This window comes from Taeniopygia guttata, chromosome 10, assembly GCF_048771995.1.
Source record: "Taeniopygia guttata chromosome 10, bTaeGut7.mat, whole genome shotgun sequence".
Lineage (NCBI taxonomy): Eukaryota > Metazoa > Chordata > Aves > Passeriformes > Estrildidae > Taeniopygia > Taeniopygia guttata.
In genome coordinates this window covers 1,829,679-1,849,475 of record NC_133035.1, presented here as the reverse complement: position 1 = coordinate 1,849,475, position 19,797 = coordinate 1,829,679, and the positions used below count along the sequence as shown (strand labels likewise).

The following is a 19,797-nucleotide window of genomic DNA, read 5'->3' as shown; positions in this document are numbered from 1 at the left end:
GCTGTTAAGGTCTCACAGAAATCCTGGCAAAGAGTATGCAGTAACAACAAATAGAAAAAATGCAGCAGCACCTGGGGCAAGATATTCCACTATCATGCCCTTTAAACACAGCCATCCTATCATCATTACTCTGCCCCCTCTCAGGAGCAGGGTGAGAAGCAGGGAGCCTTTTCCCTGCTCTCTGCCCTGCTGGCCTCTCCCAGCAGCTTAACTCTCCATCTGGCTCCCTGCTCCATCCCGGCCCTCCGGAGACTTTTCTGGCTGAGGGGTGGACAAGTGTTCCAGCTCGTAGTGTCCGTTCCTGGCGGCCGCCTCGCCGCCGGGGTGGCCCTTTTCCGCCGCCAGCTTTTTACTCCTCTTGCTCTCGATGATCTGCTGGAGCTGCCGCCCGGCGTAGTCGGGCTTGGCCGTGAGCACGGTGGCGGGCACGGCGAGCCCCAGGATCTCGGGGACCATGTAGGGCCGGAGCCAGCCCACCAGCGGGGTGCTGCCGGGGGTGTAGTGGGTCTGCTTGTGGTAGAAGAGCAGCCCGTCGACCTGCGGGCAGGAGAGAGAATGAATGAAAGGGCAGAGCTGAGGCTCCTGCAGGTGAATGACCAGGCACCAGACAACGGCTCTGTTCTCTGTTTGCAAGCCAAAACCACCAGCTGGATCATTTTTCCTCAAGCAGTGCAATAAATAGCGGAAGGGAAAGGAGAAACCTGCAGAGCTGCTGCCCTGAAAGATCAGCGACTCCCAGATGGCTTTAAATTGTCAAAGGCAAATGAGTCCAGCTTGGTGTCGGCACAGAGCAATGTCCTCTGGATGCTTTCATCCCATTCTGCAGAAAAGCCAAAGAGTTTCTGAATAAGGCAGCCCACTTTACTGGATTAGGGTTATTTTAAATAATACATTTGGAAAGTAATTAGCCCAAGTGTGTGACGCCAAGGAGCCCCGATTCCTAACAGCTCTTTCAGTTGGCTTATGCCAAAAAAATTCTTAATGTTTCCCAGGAGAGAACTTCTCCTAGCAATCAGTGACAGTTAAGGGCACTCAGGACTTTAAAGGTTTAGGCCCTAACTCTTGTGCTGCTATTTCCACACTCTGCAGTGCTGCAGCTGGCTGACGTTTTCCCCACTTCCCCACCGTGCTCAGGGATTCTCATCCCCCCTCTTCCCACGCTTCCCAGGGGTGTGCTCTGCGAGGCTGGATGCTGCTGTCAGGCTGACTAATGCTGGAGGTGGTGCTCCTCTTAGCTCAGCTTCACAAGCTCTTAAAAGGCCATTTGGCTACGAGGAAGAGTGGCTGAGTGGGCAGAAGACAGGAGAACAAGAGCCCACCTCAGGATGAACTGGTCCCAGGCCCCTCCCTGATCCTACAGCCTCCAGAACAGAAACACTGGCTGAGCACAAAGCAGCATATATCCACTTCTGCTCCACAGATGCTAACCTCTGGCAGACAGGGTAAAGCTTCTAGCACTATTCTGTCCATAATTTTCCGTCACTGTTAACATCTTGCAAAATAATCCCAGAAAAAGAGGGATTTTTGTGCTAGGAAAACATAAAACCAGAACAGTAAACATCATGATGAGCTTGTGCAACCCCTCTGGATATATAAAGTGAAAAGCTTTCCCCCCACCCTGCCTCCTGGGAAGAATCAGATTCTGCAGGACTCCAGTACATCCAGCCCATTCCTGTGGGTGCATGGCACCTGATGAGCAATGGGGATTCTCCAGCACCCACAGGAATGTTTTGGTAAAGATCAGAGCCTGGAAGGCCTTTCAAATCTCTCCAAATACCTTCCCCAAGCTGGAGAATTCAAAGGAGTTCAGCCTGGTGGAATGAGGTCATGTTCCCCATTCCCCAGTTTAAGTGACTCCTATACTCCTTCCCGTTATTTAATTTGTTGGCCAGGTCCCTACCCTGAGTCACCACAGTGCCAGTGGCCACATCAGAACGAGGACTGTCACTGTCCCTGAAGGCCCAAACCTGAGGAGAGACTGGCCTGGCAGGATTTAACATTCCACAGCCATGCTTTCCAGATTTTAAGTGCTAAACAGTCCTCCCATTCCTAAACATCAGGGTTTCTCAGAGGCTTTGGCTCCCCTGCCTTCAGGGAAAGCATGGTTTTACTCAGATCTGTGAGAGGGACAGTAGCTCTTAAGATCCACTTCAGAAACCACTTGAAATTCAGAGCCAGTCAACTGATCCAAAGTCTACTGAATTCTGGGAAATAAGAGTCCACTGAATAGAGTGGATCAGGCCCTAGCTCTGAGGTTACAGACTAACTCTGAAGAAGACCCAGGTCTGAAAGCACTGACCTCCTCTTTGGCCACTACACACACAAGATCCCTGTCAGCATCAAAAGATGCTGGGTGCAGACCTAAGACCACCTCTGTTACCCTCCACCCATGTAGTCAGGATGTATTTCGCCTCCTGAAAAGTTTATTCTGCTCTGTGCCCGTGGAGAAGGTGTTTTTGGGGATTTTTGGGCTCCCTCTTGTGGCACATCACAGAGACCCACAGCTCCCTTCTTCCATGAAGAAGCACCAGAGGTGGTGTTGGGGCAGCTTTGAGCCAACATACACCACGTTTTGCTACTTGGGGTCACACCCTGATACAGCAGAGGGCCTGGGGGGGCAGATCACAGCTGGATTACACAGCTGGAGTCTGTTCAGCTCCATCTCCTGCTCCAGAGTTTTGCAAGGGCTCCTTTGTAGCCCAGAACTTTGCTGCTCTGCCTGCAGCGGGCAAACGCTCCTCAGCCGCTCCTCACGGGAGCAGATGCCTCAGGAAGGAATGGAGACTTTACTCAGGAAAGCCAGGAATGACTGTTTCTAAGGAGGCATTTGGAGCATTTATTATTGAGCAAGCCAGCTGTAAGAAAGCTGGGAAGCCTCTTCAATCCACGTTCAGAGCAGGGTCTGGCAAGACCAGCGAGGGATTGGGATTTTCCAACTTGCTGTGATGACTGTCCTGGCTTTCACAAGCAGAAAGCAAAGTCAGCCCTCACAGCCAACTTAGTGCCCATAACTTAAACCTACAACTATTTTAATGGCTAACTCAGTGTCTCTTATGCTCTCCCATCCTGTCACACCAACGTGGCTTTGGCTTTGTGGGACAAGAAATCTCTGTGGAGGCTGTTCCTGATGCTGAGACTGGGCACTCCCAGAACAGCTGCAACCACTGGAGGAGCTTTGGCTCACAGATGTTGTCACTGTCACCGGGTCGGAATGCCACTGCCTCCTCCATCCCCTTCCCTTGCAGTGACAAGTCAGCCAGGGCAGGCAAAAGCAGCCAGAGCTGATTCCACAAGGGCCTGCGGCTCACTGCTCACAGCCACGTGGAACTGAGCTGGGTGGCACATGGCTCTGCCTTCCCCGAAGGTCACAACAGCACAACAGCTGTGTCAGGAGAAGTTTAGAGTGGATATTAGGAAATACCTTCCCCCAGGGGATGGTCAGGCACTGGAATAGGCTCCCCAGAGCAGCAGTCACTAGCCCCAAGCTTGCCAGAGCTCAGGGAGCCTTTGGACAACACTCAGGCCCAGGGTGGGATTTTGGAGCTGTCCTGTGCAGCGCCAGAGTTGGAGTTTGATGCTACTAGCAGGTGCCTTTCCACTCAGTACTGTATGGTTCTACTTTTAAAGCTGATGAAGCCAACACAGGTGTCCTGCTCTGTCACAGCCAACTGCCCCCAGCTCCAGTATACCTCAGGCACTCATCATGAACACCCAAATCCCCCAGAAACTATTGGGATCTTACCACCACCCTTCTCCTTCCTCCGCACAACACAGCCTTGTTGGAAACACCAACACCAAGGAAACGCACACAAGCCCACCCAGGGCAGTGGTCAGTGCCAGTTTTGGCCCTAAAAAGGTCAGCTGTCCACCACACTGCTATGTGAACCCGAGTTGTGCTGCTTCTAGAGGCAGCCTGAGTGTCCTCTGATCCCAAAAGGCTCTTTCAGACAAATCCAACTGCAGCAAGGGCAGCACAAACCCAGGGATTGCCTTGGTTTAACTCTTGCTCGTTTGTGTGGTTGAGTGAAGGGTGTGACAAGGCAACAGATCAAACATGGGCATAAAGGCATCCATCCCACACACAGGAAACAGCAGCTTGGCAAGCTTTCTGCAGCCTCAGGAGAGCAAATTCCCCAGGAGAGGGGATGCATCTCTCTCCCAGCACTGGCAGGGCTGTTGCTAAGGTTGGGGTCCAGGCCCCCACCTGAGCGTTCTCACCTCACCTCAAAGGGAAAGTCTGTAGCCAGCAGCTCACACAGGCTGTCCGAGGAGCAGGGGAAGTTCTGCAGGCCCACAAATTTGTACTGGAAGAGTAAGAGAGGGTTACAAGAGGCAACTCCCTGGTCTACAGTAGAACAAGTTGCTGAATCCAGCACTGGTGTGTAGGCAGCTATAAAGGAAGGATTCCCCTGGTGCAGGATTCAGCAAAAGAGGGAAAGGGTGATGAACAGCTCCCACATACTCCTGATACCTTTTTTCCCAAGCACCTAAGACTGCAGGAAGGATTTTTCAGAAGACCTGACCCAGAGATGCTCTTCTAACCAAAATAGAAAATGATGACCTCTGGGCAGGATGCAAAGCAGACAGACGTCTGCTCCAGGCTGCTGCCTCAGCCAAGCCAATCTTTCCACCCAGGAAATGAAAGCTGAAACAACCCCCCTTCCATTAGGTAGTGATCTTCTGGATATTCCTGTTGGGAGTCAGGACAGGATGTTCTCTGAACACAGACACCCTCACTGCAGTCAGCCCCATCTATCACTGAGATGCTCAGCTCACAGGAGCTGCTCTGCTTGGCCATGTCTGTGCAGACAAATCTCTCATGTCTATACCCAAAATTCATGTTCCAAGCTGCTGTGGACTCTAGATCTGACCCCCACGTGTAAGCCTTCAAATGAAGACTTTTTATTCTGGCTCAGCAGGGACTCTGGGTGGCAAGCCAGCATTCATCCTGACAACTTCAACGATCAGGTTAAACAGAGGGAAGGCTTAAAGCTTTACAAACCCACAAGAGTGCCAGAATAAACCCCATTGTAGTCAGGCTGCCAACCAACACTGCTCCTGAAGAAACCACACTGGCTTTCTGTTCCATTACAAGGGAAAGCTAAAAACAGCATGGAAGTTAGCTGATACCCTGCAGTGTGATCTCCCTCAGCACTTTGGATGGAGGGAAAAAAGCCCCACTAAACTCATTTACAATATGCAGTGGTTCTATTTACATCCTGACCAGGGCATCCCATTTCATCAGATCTACACTTTGAAGCCTGATCTGTGGGGGGAAAGGAAAAAAAAGGAAAAAAAGCTTCCCCTTGTGAAAGAAACTGCTGAAGCCTGCTGAACAGGAGAGCTTACCCCCCAGCCTCCTCCTCAGTGCAAAAGGACTTACCGGATTAATCCTGCTTTTCTCTCCCAGCCCTTCCTCCTCTTGGATTTTTGAGGAGAGCCAGAAGAATCTGAAGTCAGTCTGTGAAAGGAGGCAGAGTTAGTGACCATTCACCACTCATCACCTGGCAGCATCTGCCAAGAACCTTTGTTCCTCTGCGCTCACCTGGGAGATTTACAAACCCGACTGCAGAAACAGCACCCCAAACCCTGCTGCTCCCCCCCAAAACATGTACACACTAATCCAGCAGCCCTAAAGCTGTGGAGATGCTGGTGCTCAGGAGAAATATCTGCCTTCTGCAGCGTGAGCTTCACGCAGTGCTGGAGCTCAGCAGCTCAGGGAACGCCAGGGAGGGCAGGGCTCAGTACCTGGCAGTCATAAACAGGGTGTCCTCTCCAGCACATCACGTCCAGGATGTAGTAGGTCTGCTTGGCCTCGTTGTAGATGCAGTCCAGGATGCTGTACACTGCACACACAAACACAGGGAGGTCCAGACCTGCCCCTAACACTGCCCAACCCAGCTGGCAAACACAGGGCTCCAGCTCTCCAACATTAATCCTGCCCTGATGTGAGACTGCAGCGTGCAGAGGGATCCCCTCCTGCTAGCACAAGCTGCAGCCACAAAAAGCCTTGAGCTTAAGGAGTCCCACGAGGCTGCAAAAGGACCAGTCAGAGGCACAAGCAAGGACATGCTTCAGGAAATGGCATTTTCCAGACAATAAGCCTCTCTTTTTGTGGCAAAAAAAAATTAAGATGTATTAAGGAAGATGACACCATACAAAGGTGTCTGTGAGAGGACAGAGAGGATGTTGGGGTTTAAGAGTGTCAGTCTAATAGGAAGCTTAATAAAAGACATGGCAGGACACAGGGCAATGGTTTTAAACTGAAAAAGGGCAATTTTAGATTAGCTGTTAGGAAGAAATTCTTTCCTGTGAAGGTGCTGAGTCCCTGGAACAGGTTGGCCAGAGCAGCTGTGGCTGCCCCATCCCTGGAAGAGTCCAAGGCCAGGTTGCACAGGGCTTGGAGCAACCTGCTTTAGAGGAAGGTTCTCTGTCCTTGGAAGGACAGTGGAACAAGATGAGCTTTAAGGTCTCTTCCAAACCAAACCATTCAGGGATTCTAAGTGCTCATGTAGCATAAAGGTACCTGATACTGCTCCCATCTAGTTATCTCCAGAGATACAGAAACTGGCCTGAAGCTGATCACCCCCAGCACAAAAAAGGGGCACAGCCGTGGGCCTTGGGGGAGCTGGAAGAACAGCACTGGGCCTGTCAGCACACACAGACTCCCAGGCAGTTCCCCTCTCTCTATCCCAAATACCTCCTCACACCTGTACCTTTGTCACTGGTTGAGTTGTGCCGGTTTCCCCCTGGCAGCAGGGATGGGAACCTGTTGACACAAAAGCCACTCTTGGTGTAAGCTGCTGTTGTGCCCTGTGAGGAAAAAAGAAGAGAAAAAACCCAATCAAGCCAGGTTTATGTTGGCTGTGAACGCCCTTTAGCAGCTGGTGGAAGCCCACTTACCCTGGAGGCCACGACAAGAGCCCTTTTCCCGACGGGACACACCACCACAAGCCATTCCTGCTCCAGATCTGAGGGGACATCCACCAGCCACTCCGACAGCATCAGCTACAGAGAGCCCAGGGAGAAGAAGCAGTCAGTAACAACTCTCCTGGTGCTATGGACAACAAACAGCTCAAGGGTAAAGCAAGGAGGTTTTGACTTTGCTCTGACACTGGGTGTTCTCAGGGCAGCTGGCACTGCTTGTCACTCCCTAAAGGGCTCCTTCCCTCCCCTCTAATGAAGTCCAACCTGCTAACACATTCTTCCCCAAGTCTTTCTCCTGCTTCCCAGCTGCTGACTGAGCTTCAGACCACAGCACAGGGCTCACAGCCCTTCACTGGGCACCCCACACCTTGGTCCCCGCTCCAGCACTTTATTTTTAAAAACACAGCAGGGCTTAGAGATTCCAAAGTGTCAGGAGTGAAGAGCCTGGACAAACTGACCTCTTCAGAGGTTGCCTAAGTGGCTGTGTGTTATCTAGGACAGATACAACACCCAGGCTGATAAAACCCAGCTGAGTTTGCCCTTCTTGCCTTTCCAAACACAGGGAAACAGAAATCTTTAGCTGAATACTGCCTAACAGGGTACTCATGCTGCTGGCTGAGCTGACATCTAAAGCGGGAAACACAGTGATGCAGAATTAATGTCTGGAATCAGTGACCTTCGAGGTCTTTTCCAACTTAAGTGATTCTAAAGGAGTTCCCATCTCCACGTGCTTTCCATTTGAACTCAGCACGTTTTAGAGGTGAACTAACCACAGTTCCTCTGCGAGCACCAAGCCGGGCAGGACACACTCCTCTCAGCCCCCAAATGGCCGTCACCGTGGCCTCAAACCACCCCACATCCCTGCCCCACAGCCACGCCTCGCCACGGGGGCACAGCCGGCTCCTCACCTGATTGGCGTAGTGCTTGGGCAGCTTTTTGCCAGCATCCACGTCCATCGCCTCTTCCTCCGCATCTTCCCCTTCTCCGTCTTCATCCTCCTCGCTCTCCACCCCTGCCCAGTCATCCTCCGCCAGCCTCCGGGCATGGTTCACGTAGTCCAGCCGCCTCCTGGGGTCGGGGAAAGAACCCGGTGGGGAGGCAGGTCACCGGGGGGCACCAGCACCAACACCCCGGCGGGGAGGCAGGTCACCGGGGGTATCAATACCAACACCCCGGCGGGGAGGCAGGTCACCGGGGGTATCAGTACCAACACCCCGGCAGGGAGGCAGGTCACCGGGGGGGCACCAGTACCAACATCCCAACACCCCGGCGGTGAGGCAGGTCACCGGGGGGCACCAACACCAACACCCCGGCGGTGAGGCAGGTCACCGGGGGGCATCAGCACCAACACCAACACCCCGGCAGGGAGGCAGGTCACCGGGGGGGCACCAGTACCAAGACCCCAGCAGGGAGGCAGATCACCGGGGGGGTACCAGCACCAGTACCAACACCCCGGCGGGGAGGCAGGTCACCGGGGGGCATCAGCACCAGCACCAACACCCCGGCGGGGAGGCAGGTCACCGGGGGGCACCAACACCAACACCCCGGTGGGGAGGCAGATCACCGAGGGGCACCGGTACCAACACCCCGGCGGGGAGGCAGATCACCGGGGGGGTACCAGCACCAACACCCCGGCGGGGAGGCAGGTCACCGGGGGGGTACCAGCACCAACACCAACATCCCGGCGGGGAGGCAGGTCACCGGGGGGATACCAACACCAACACCAACACCCCGGCGGGGAGGCAGGTCACCCGGGGGGCACCACCACAGGCAGCCCCACGCTGCCACCGCGCCGGGCCCTGCCCTCCCACCCTCCCGCCCGCCGCCGCCGCCGCCGCGCTCACTCTCTCTGGATGCGGAGGAGGCGCTGCCGGCGCTCGGCCTGCCCGGGCCCGCCGCGGGGCTTGTATGCGGCCAGCCGGGGGTGCGGCGCGGCCGGGCTGCAGGGCCCCGCCAGCCCCACGCCCGCCGCCAGCGCCGCGCTCAGCTCCTCCATGGCAACCCGCGGCCCGCCGCCTTCCGCCCGCGGCGCCTGCAGCGCCCCCGCCTGGCGCGGAGGCCCCGCGCCGCCCCGGCCCGCTCCGCCCGTGCCTCAGTTTCCCCAGCGCCCGAGCACCGGGACGGGGCGCCGCGGGCTGGCACCGGGCACGGGCGAGGGGCACGTCTCGGCAGGAACGCGGGGGCTGCGGCTGCTCCCGCGGGCGGGGATCCGTGCCCCCGGGGCCGGCTGCCTGCAGAGGGCGGCGTGCGGCTGGCCGGGCCGGGCCGGGCCGGGCCGCTCCCCGCCGCGAACCGGGCGGCGGAGCGGGGAGCGCTGCCCTACGTCACGGGAGGCTGCGGCCGGCTCCGCCGCCCCTCCGGCTGCGGGAGCGGCACCGGCAGCGGAGCGGCCCCGGCGCTGCCCCGTCACAGCCGGTGCCAACAGCACCGACACCGACACCGACACCGACACCGACACCGACACCGACACCGACACGGGCACCACCGCCGGCGCCGCCTCCGTCCTGCGTGAGACTCACGGATTTCAGGGGAAAACCAGACCCCACCAACCATCGGGAAAGTCGGCCCGGGAAGGAATTGCAAAATCCTGGGATCACCGGGAAGTTGGGCAGGGTTTGGGGTCGTTCCCGGCGTTCTCCCAGCCGCCCACCGAGGGGAAATTTAAGGTGTTTTACCCACAGGAGCCCCGAGAAAAATCGCTTTGGATTTATTTCCTCGTTGGCAGCCAGGGGTTTTCCTCCCGGAGAGTGAAACCTCGGGATCAGCCTCCCGGAGAGACAAACCCTGCGCGGACATGGCAGAGCCCGGCTCTCGGGCCGGCCGGGATTCACATCCCGGAGGAGCCGGGGGAACGCCGCTCGCCTGACTGGGAACCTTGTTTTTATCAAGGGAATGCCTTTTTTAAACGGGGAATGTTCTTTTTAACCGGGGCGCCGGGATCGGGGGGGGTCACTTGGACATAGGGACATTGGCGTCACCTCGTAAGGGATTTCTTCTCCGCCTTTTTTTTTTGTTTTATTATTATTTTCCTGGGAAAGCGGCCAAGCCGTTTCCCACAGCGCGTGGTGGTGATCCCGGGGCCGCGCGAGCCCGCGGTATTGCCGGGACCGGGGGGGGTGTTTCGGCCGGGGGGGTTGCGTTCCGCTGGCTCCCCCCTCTTCCCGACCCGGGACCGGCCATGGCGTTGAAAGCCAGAGCGCTTTACAACTTCCAGAGCGAAAACAAAGAGGAGATCAGCATCCAGGAGAACGAAGAGCTCGTCATCTTCAGCGAGAACTCCCTGGACGGGTGGTTGCAGGGCCAAAACAGCCGCGGGGAGACCGGCCTCTTCCCCGCTTCCTATGTCGAGATCCTCCGCTCCCGCTCGGGCTCCAACTACACGGACTACTCCGGCAGCCCGGTCGGCTCCCCCGGGCACGATTCCTCCTTGTACTCGGCATCCCCCAACCCCGGCATCTCCTACCAGGGCAGTTTTGAGGATGACGATGATGACGATTGGGATGACTGGGACGATGCGTGCACGGTGGTGGAGGAGCCCCGGAGCGCGCCGGGCACCAACGGGCACCCCTCGCCCAGCGCGCCGTACCCCGCGGCCTATGGTCACCACCAGCACGCCGGCTACCGGCCCAAGCCGGCGCTGGAGAGGCAGGACAGCATGAGCTCCTCCAAGAGAGGCAGCGTGGTGGGCAGAAACCTCAACCGCTTCTCCTGCTTCGTCCGCTCCGGGGTGGAAGCCTTCATCCTGGGCGACGTGCCCCTGATGTCCAAGATCGCCGAGACCTACTGCATCGAGATGGGCTCCAGAGGCCCGCAGTGGAGGGCCAACCCCCACCCGTTCATCTGCTCCGTGGAGGACCCCACCAAGCAAACCAAGTTCAAGGGCATCAAGAGCTACATCTCCTACAAGCTGACCCCCAGCAACTTCAACTCGCCCGTGTACCGGCGCTACAAGCACTTCGACTGGCTCTACAACCGCCTGCTGCACAAGTTCACGGTGATCTCGGTGCCGCACCTGCCCGAGAAGCAGGCCACCGGCCGCTTCGAGGAGGACTTCATCGAGAAGCGCAAGCGGCGGCTGATCCTCTGGATGGAGCACATGACCAGCCACCCCGTCCTCTCCCAGTACGAGGGCTTCCAGCACTTCCTCTGCTGCCGCGACGAGAAGCAGTGGAAGCTGGGCAAACGCCGGGCGGAGAAGGACGAGATGGTGGGAGCCAGCTTCCTCCTCACCATCCAGATTCCCACGGAGCACCAGGACCTGCAGGATGTGGAGGACCGCGTGGATGCCTTCAAGGCCTTCAGCAAGAAGATGGACGACAGCGTCCTGCAGCTGACCAACGTGGCGTCGGAGCTGGTGCGCAAGCACGTGGGGGGCTTCCGGAAGGAGTTCCAGAAGCTGGGCAATGCCTTCCAAGCCATCAGCCACTCCTTCCACATGGACCCTCCCTACAGCTTGGATGCCCTCAACAACGCCATCTCCCACACGGGCAAGACGTACGAGACTGTGGGGGAGATGTTCGCCGAGCAGCCCAAGAACGACCTGTTCCTCATGCTGGACACTCTCTCCTTGTACCAAGGGCTCCTCTCCAACTTCCCAGACATCATCCACCTGCAGAAAGGTAAGGAGGCATTCTTCTCCCCAGGAATGGCCCCATGTGAGTGGGAATGGTGCCACAGGTGGGATGGGGATGCAATGAGGAAATCCTCCTTTGGGATTTGAAGGGAATGGGGAATGAGAATGGGAATGGTGAGGGGAACCACTGCCTGTGCCTCTTAGGGGTGCAGTGTGGTCCCCGCTGGCATAGCCCTCCAGTCAGCCCACGCTGGGAGAGTCTGCTAGGGGTGTTGGGTCCAGAATCTGCCCCAGTGATGCCGTGGACTCTGTAAGTGCTGCTGGTGCTACCCAAGGCACTGCCAGGGGTGGTCAGCACGGATGTCACTTCCCCCAGACCATAAGCAGGAGCCAGCACTGCTGCTGTTAGGTCTGGGTGACCTGCCCTGCACCTCTTGTTCATCCCCACCCACTGCCACTTGTCCCTCCTCACCCTCCCTTCCTGCCAAGGTAGTGGATGGGTGGCCAGCAGGAATACCAGAGTTTGCTCCCCCACGGCTGGGACATGGCTGGACGTGGCCTTGGGTCGGTCAGAGGGGCCGAGGGGGCTGTGCAGGGCAGTGGGACAGAGGACACACTAAACCACTGGAGACAACCAGGGTCACACTTTTCAAGACTATGTCCCTGCACCTCCAAGCCCAGCAGGAAGGTGTTAGCACCCCCGGGGCATCAGCGTCCCATTGGTCCTGGTTCCCTGGATTTGGTGGGATCAGAGGCTGGGAGAAGTGTCTGCTGTTCTCTCCCTGGGGCAGGCAGCAGGCAGGCAGGGCTCGGTGTCCCTTTGCACCCAGGCAGCCACGGTGTGGGTGTGGGGCCGAAGTCCACACACACTCCTCGCCCAGCTGCCTGCGGCAGGGAGGGGACACCCACCAGCGTCCCCAGAGTTTGGAGGACAGGTTTTCCCCAGGGGGAAGCCGGGGCCGTTTGTGTGCAAGCGTGCAGGGATGTCTGTGCATCACCCTGCATCCCTGGGGGAGGCTGGGAAGGCAGAGGGCGCAGGGAGGATTCAGTCCTGCCCGGGCAGCTTCCCTGCCTTTCCTCGGAGTGTTGTTTACCCATGGAGAGGGGCTGGATCCCGTCCGGAAGCGAGGCCGCGTGGGCAGAGCGGAAGGCAGGATTTGGCCTCCAAACTTTGCTTCTTCCTTCTCCTCCTCCTCCTCCCCTCTGGGAGCAGGGCTGGCGCAGCGGGAGCACTGTAACCCCGGGTCTGGTGCTCCCGGCGAGGGGCAGGAGAAGGGAGGAAAGCTCAGTGCGGGCCAGATCCTGTTTTTAGTTTTTTAGCCTCTGTGCTAATGAGGGGGAGGAATGCAGGGCTGGAGCCAGGCAGGATTCTTTCGAAACCGAGCTGTAAAAAAACATGGAAGGAGAGGGAAAAACTGGTGTCAGAGCATCAGCTGCCTCTGGGAGTGGGAGATGCTTTCCCAGCTGAGCTGCAGACAGCAGCACATGCCCTTGCCACATCCTGGTTCACTGCTTCCTGGGCTGGGGTCCCCCAGGGCTGCTCCTGACCCCTGTTCATGGAATGGCATGGAATGGCATGGAATGTTTGCCCCAGCCAAGCCAAGGGCAGGCTTGGCTGGGGTGCTTGACTGTGCTGACACTGCCCCACATCGACTTTGCACCCCAAGCCTTGAGTCACAGCACTCCAGGAGCCCAGACCCCCAAAACCAGCTATACATGAGACTGACTGCCCAGGATGGAAAAAGAGCTGGGGATGCCAGAGTCCAGAGGGAAAATGCTCCTGCTCTTTGCCTGCCTGGAGCAGAGGGATGGGTTTGATGGGCAGCGGGAGGTGCAGCCACATCCCTCCCTTACATGGGGCAGGTCTGTGCCGCTGCTTTGGGGCCATGGGACCGGGGGGGCTGCCCAGGGAAGGGGGTCCGAGGGTCGCACGCTCCCCTGACGCTGCTCCCTGCCCGCCAGGCGCCTTCGCCAAGGTGAAGGAGAGCCAGCGGATGAGCGACGAGGGCAGGATGGACCAGGAGGAGGCGGACGGGATCCGCAAGCGCTGCCGCGTGGTGGGCTTCGCCCTGCAGGCCGAGATGAACCACTTCCACGAGCGGCGCGTGGCCGACTTCAAGAGGATGATGCAGTCCTACCTGAGGCAGCAGATCGTCTTCTACCAGCGCGTCAGCCAGCAGCTGGAGAAGACGCTGCGCATGTACGACAACCTCTAACCCTGGTCCCGCTCTGCCGCAGCCCCCGGGGCTCCTCGGGACGGGCCGGACGGGAACTCATCACGCTAGTGACCAAATGACTTCGGGCTTTCTTCCCCCTTCCCTGGGGGCTGGCAGGGAGGGCTCGCCCGCGGGCTGGCCGTGCCACCTCTTCTTTCTTTCCCTGGGCACCTCCCACCCTGCCACGGGTCTGGCAGGAGTGTGGGGGGTGGCAAGAAGGACAGGTGGGGAGGTAACTGCCCAGTGATTTTTAGCTTTCTGAAAACCCACTCTCCTGGAGCAGGGGTGGGTGCATCCCAGCCCGCTGGGAGAAGACATCCAAGCGGTCGGCATTTTGCACACTAAAAGCTTTTCTGATGGAAAAAAAAAAGAAAGAGAAGAAAAGAGATCTTTATTTGGAAGAGATTTTTTTTTGTTTGTTTGTCACAAGATATTTTCAATATTTTCCATTTTTCTGCAGCATTTTTACTGATCAGTTTTTAAATAGATGCACAGAGGCAAAGAGAAATCTCTTTCTCAAGTATGGCTGCTGACTGGGAAAAGGGGGGGAAAAAAAGAAAAAAAGGGAAAAAAAATAGCCCCACAGCCTTTTCAATAAAATCATTGGTAGAAAAAACACCCCCCTCCTTCCCAGAGATGTCTGTGGAAAACAGGGCTGCTCCAGGATCCTGGGGAAGGCTCTGCCTGAGCATCCCCTGGCTTCCAGCCAGCTTTGAACATCCCTGTGCTGGGGGGGGGAATGACCCCAGGAGGGGCTCCCACAGCAACCACCTCCTGCTCGCTAAACAGCCCCCCAAGGGGCAAATCCTGCCCCGCTCTGCCCTGGCTGGGACAGTGTGCTGCTGCCTGGGACACAGCAGGGCTGGCACGAGGGCCTTGTTTTTGAAGGGAAATGGCTGGGATAAATCACAGCGAGGAAAGTTAGGGCCGTCTTGGCCTGGCTCCAAGGATAAAATTAGCCCGGCATGCAGGCCAGCGGGGTATTGTTAAACTAACAGCCATGCTGGGAATGCTGCGGGCTGCTCCATCCTCCCGGAGCCTCCCCTGCCCCAGGCTGCAGGGACACTGAGGTACAGCCTCCATCCAGGCAGGATGTGCTTCCTCCTGCATCCCACAGCCAGGCCAGGCCCCTTCACCGTGGCCCCATCCCACCCTGGGTCCATCCCACACCAGTCCCATGCTAGCCCAGCCTCATCCCTCCCTCACCATATCCTGCCTTGGCTCCATCCTGCCCGTTCCCAGCACGCTCTGGTACCACCCCAATCCCATCTCACCCCAACTCCATGCCATCCCAGCCCTGTTCTAGCCTGGCCACATCCTAGCCTGGCCCTGTTCCACTCTAGTCCCATCCTAACCAGGCTGCATCCTTACATGGCACCATCCCACTCCATTTCCATCCCAGTCCCATCCCGCTCTGGCCTCGGCTTATCCCAACCTCATCCTACTGAAATTCCATCCTACCCTGGCCATGTTCTGCCTTGGCCCTGTCCCACCCTGGTCCCATCCTGCCCCAGCCCCATCCCACCCCAGCCTCATCCTAACCCGACCATATCCTTCCTTGCCACCATCTCACCCCACTCCCCCTCATGCCTCTGGCCCCATCCCAGCTCAGCAGCCGTGGGAATGCTGTCTAAGCCTGTGCTAATCCTGCAGGAGTGGCAGTCCCCAGCCCTGCTGGCCCTGCTCTGGATGACCGTGGTGGCCTTGGCCCACGCTGAAGCCAGAACGTGTCCCTTCCCCCAGCCCTGCTCCCTCAGGAGCACAATGGGCACTGGGACTGAGGCTGCCACCGCCATCCCCGGGCAGGCAGCCAGCCCCTGGCACTGCGGCCAGAGCTCCAGAGCTGAGCCAACATCCCAGCCCCCCTGACCTGCCTGGACAAGGGCATCCCCTGCCTGGGGTGCCCCATGGACGCTCAGTCCCTGGCATGGCCTGAAGATGGGGTGTGCAGCTGGAGCATGGAGATGTCCCAGTGCCCCAGGAGTTCATCCACTGCTCTGGTGTCCTGGCATGGGGACAGGGATGGGCTAAAGTCCCTGTGGGCTGCATGCATGCCTTTAGAAGGCTGGGCCTCAGTTTCCCCAAAGGCGGTCCTGTGCTCTCTGTGGTCCTTCAGCATCCACAAAGGTCTCCCTGCCCCACCACCCACCCCCTGTGTACCCTCATGTCTGGACCACACGCCCAGGACACAGCAAATCCATTGGCTAGAACCTGTATTCCATGAGCATTCCTGCCTTTTCCCTCTGCCACCTGGCAGTAGGCAGCTGGGCCTTCACTGCCCGTGGGTGGGCATTTCAGAGCCTGCCTTGGCCAGATGGGGGGGGCTGAGCATCTGCTGCTGCCCCCCACACCTCTGACAGCATCCTGCAAACGTGCCAAGGGCTGGGGACAGAACCTGCCCCGAGCATTTGGGTGGCTGTCCCAGGGTGCAGGGTGATGGTGAGGGGCAGTCTGAGGGTGCACACAGTGCTTCACAGGCCCCAGCAGTGCCTGTCACTGCCTTTGTTATCTGTGACACAGGCTGTTCCTGCTCCCACAAGAGAAAAAAATCCAGGGCATAGAGGGCTGAGAGGAAGCACCGGGAACATGGAGCAGATCCGTTTCCTCCTCCCACTTCCCAAGGCTGCTCCTGCGTGGGAAAGCCAAGGCTGAGGCCCTGTGTGAGTCCCATCAGAACTGACAGCAGGGCTGGGAGGTGGCAGCAGCGGTGGTGGCTGGAGCATCCTCCTGGAGAGCACTGCAGCCAGCACAGGAGAGCCCGTGGCTGTCTCCGCTCCTGCGTGTGGCTTCCCGGAGCTCTTGTCTTGCTTCTTCTCTGTGGCCCTCCTTCCACCACGGGAAGAAAACCTGGCATCCTTGTTCTGAGCTCTGGGAGACCAGGGTTTGTGCGTGGGCCAGGCTGTCGGGCTCTAGGGACCACCTGTGCCTGTATCCTGAGCCCAGCAAGATGCTCCAGGCTGGGCAGGATCAGCTGGGGTCCCGCAGGGACTGCCCAAACAGCCGGAGGGTGAAGGATGGGGATGCCGGGGCAAGCAGAGCTGCTGCCCAGAGCCTTGTCAGCCACACAGATACACCCACCAGTGCTCAGTAATCGGGGATCAGCCACCAAAGGAGTGCAGTGACCCAGCCCAGCTCCTCCCATGCGAGGGGGAGCGCAGGGTGCAGCTGCTGGCCGGGCAGGACGGGGCTTGCTGGGCACGCCACGCTGCCGGCACACGCTGGCACCGGGCGTGGGGAGGCACAGCTGCCACGGGGAGCACTCCTGGGGCAGTGGGGAGACGTCCTGCCTGCCCTTTAGGGTCAGCAGCAACTCGGGGGAAGGAGCCAAGTGGAGTTTCACTGCCACCCCCACCGTGTTGGGAGGTGGATGAGTGCGCACCCGCCTAGAGGAGTGATTCGGGCGGATGCAGGTGGGTGGACACAGGGATGGATCAGGGCAGAGGGAGACAGCTCAGCCTGCCAGCTCCAATCCTTTAATTGCTGTGCTTCTCAAATATTTCCGAAGCATCACCCTGAGTTAGCTCCTCCAGGCAAAAATCCGAGCACCAGCTGGTTCCCTTGAGCACCCCTGTATTCCCTTGGCTGTGGATAGAAATAAAGCTCCCTCCTGCTCCCAGCCCAGGGGAGTGATGTGGTGTCTGTTTTAGGGAATAAGCTGGAAATCAGCTCTAATGGGGGTCTGGCAGCCCTCCAGGTACCCCTCCGAGGCAGGGCCAAGGTGATGCTCAGGTCAGGCCCTGTCCCAGCTCTCTGTGCCAGCCCGGACTCCCTCTCCGGTCCCTGGAAGCTGCTGAGCGTGGGGAGGTCAGTCCTGCACTGCCAGGGAGCTGTCTCTGGGTGTGTTGTTTGTGCAGGAGGGGTGGGGAGCCCAGGCCCTGGGATGTGGTTATCCCTCCGTCATTGTCTGTCTGCCTTGGAGTTGCTGGGTGTGGAAACAGAGCTCAGGCTCAGTTTGTCTGAAATTTCAATCGCAGCTGGGCTGGGAGCCGTGGCAGGCACGGGGATGCTTTCTGGTGTCCGGGTCCTCACCACTCCACACTTTCCCTAGGAGCTGGGAATCTCCTCTGGCCCTGCAGCGTGAATCCATGAGCTTTATCTCACCTGGGCAGGTGGAGGGACAGATGCCAGGCTCCCGGGCCAGCCCCGTCCCTCTGCGGGTTTGGGTTTGTTTGGGGCGCTCCCAGGGTGACGTTCCAGCTCTTCCCCCGGGCTCCATCCCGTCCTGCCAGGCTTGCTGCCAGCTGAGCCTGTTCTGCAGGCTGTGGGCATGACTGGCCCGAATCAGACAGGCACGGAGCAGGGAGGGAGGGCTCCCGGCATCCCGGGCCACCGGGCTTGGCTTGGAGCCCAGTGAGGTACTGAGCCTGTCACAGCAGGCAGCTGTCAGCCCCGGCTCTGGCTCTGAGCTTTCCACATAGGACAGCTCCCAGGAGGACCTGACCCCCCCTTCACCTGCCTCGGTGTCCTCCTGCTCTCCCAGGAGACTGCTCCTCATCACTGCCATCAGGCAGGTGGCCTGTGTCCCCTGAGGGGCCCTGGGATGCTGCTCCTGGCTCCCGGTGAAGTCCAGAGCATCTCCTGGGGCTGGTGAGAGCTGCCAGGGGGGTTTAGGGATTGGGACAGAGCAGCTGGAGCCCCGGGACCATGCGTCCCCAAAACAGAGTGGGGGGCCTGAGCTCAGGGGGGTCCTGTGCTCACTCCCAGAAGTGTGGACAATGTTGTTCCAAGGTCCTGCAGCAGTTGTGGTCCAGAACAGTGGAAATTTTGGAAGCATGTGATGCTTAGGTGGGTCCCAGTCTCCTGAAGCCAGGCTGGGAATGAAGTCCCACCTTTGTTGAACCTCTGCATTTGCATGGCTAAAGCTCCCCGGAGGGGTTTCAAAGCCAAAGGATCCAAGCTGCCCCGAGTGGATTCTTCGTTTGCATTTGAATAGGTGCCTGGAAACTGGTTCAGTCCCCTGAGCTGTGACAACCTCCCCTCCTGCTCTGTGTCCATCCCTACCTGTGAGCCCCAGTGCCTCCAGCTCCTGCTGAAACCTGAGACCAGCTGCTGGTGTTACCCAGGAGAGGTGTTGGATCCAGCCTGTCACAGGTGGGATGGCCCTGGGGTTATGGTTCTCTTCCTTCTTCCCAAGATGCTCTCCGAGGACTTGGGGACAGGCTGGGATAACTGGGGGTGTTCACCTGGAGAGAAGAAAGCTCTGGGGAGATCATGGAGCCCTTCCAAAGGCCAAAACGGGGCTCCAAGAGACCTGGAGAGAGACTTTGGACAAGGGCCTGGAGTGATAGGGCAGGTGGTGAATGGCTTCCCACTGTCAGAGGGCAGGGATAGATGGAATATTGGGAAGAAATTGTTCCCTGGGAGGGTGCTGAGGCCCTGGCACAGGTTGCCCAGAGAAGCTGTGGCTGCCCCATCCCTGGAAGTGTTCAGGCCAGGTTAAATGAGGCTTGGACCAACCTGGGATAGTGGAAGGTGTCCCTGCCCATGGAAGGAGGGTGGAACAAGATGACCTTTAAGGCCCTTTCCAACCCAAACCATGCCATGATCTTCTTGAACCGTTGCTAGCTTTATAGCCAGCTTGGCAGGGAAGGTGCCAGAGAAGGGCCTGGCCAGGAAACTTCTGACATTGATTGGACTGTGGTTGGTGTTTCATGTGCAGGCAGGAGCCCTCCTGGCCCCTCAGCCCTTCCTCAGGTGGGTGTGTGGCAGTGGCAGCACTGAAGCGGCATCTGATCCTGCAAACCTGGAATAACCCAATCCTTCAGTCCTGAGGATTTAAACCCTGCCAGCAGAGCTTGGCCCCGGAGAGCCGCCGTCCTCGCTGCTGTTTTCCAGGTTACTGCCTGTCCTCCCCTGACCTCAGGAAGGGGATGTTTCCCAGCAGCAAGAATACAACCACAAGCCTTAAAAATAACCTGGTTTGCTTTCAGGGTTCCTTACAAAATAGGCCACGTTCCTTCTGTTTAATCCCTGGGCACGAGGCGGGAATCGCTGGGAAGGAAAACACAGCCCTGGGTGGATGGAGCTGGATGCAGCCCCCATCCCCCACTGGGGGTATGTAAATAGTGAAGAGAATAAAAT

General features: G+C 58.1%; 2 protein-coding genes across 3 annotated transcripts; one reads left to right on the top strand and one right to left on the bottom strand.

Annotated features, from left to right (window-relative positions):
- Positions 1–9,031, bottom strand: SNUPN (snurportin 1). 2 transcript variants are annotated; one of them, XM_032750331.3, is made up of 8 exons: positions 8,772–9,031; positions 7,836–7,995; positions 6,904–7,008; positions 6,717–6,813; positions 5,749–5,846; positions 5,384–5,461; positions 4,219–4,304; positions 1–537 (listed from the first exon to the last, which is right to left on the bottom strand). In XM_032750331.3, exons 1-8 carry the CDS (start codon positions 8,921–8,923, stop codon positions 141–143), a joined length of 1,173 nt encoding a protein of 390 aa, XP_032606222.3. In that variant the 5' UTR covers positions 8,924–9,031; the 3' UTR covers positions 1–140. The 2 variants fall into 2 exon arrangements, with proteins under 2 accessions (XP_032606222.3, XP_030137499.4); XM_030281639.4 differs by having other exon boundaries at positions 76–537; positions 4,224–4,304; positions 8,772–9,026.
- A 164-nt stretch (positions 9,032–9,195) lies between these two features.
- Positions 9,196–14,334, top strand: SNX33 (sorting nexin 33). The gene is made up of 2 exons (XM_002195045.7): positions 9,196–11,546; positions 13,463–14,334. Exons 1-2 carry the CDS (start codon positions 10,106–10,108, stop codon positions 13,714–13,716), a joined length of 1,695 nt encoding a protein of 564 aa, XP_002195081.4. The 5' UTR covers positions 9,196–10,105; the 3' UTR covers positions 13,717–14,334.
- Positions 14,335–19,797: the final 5,463 nt, after the last annotated feature.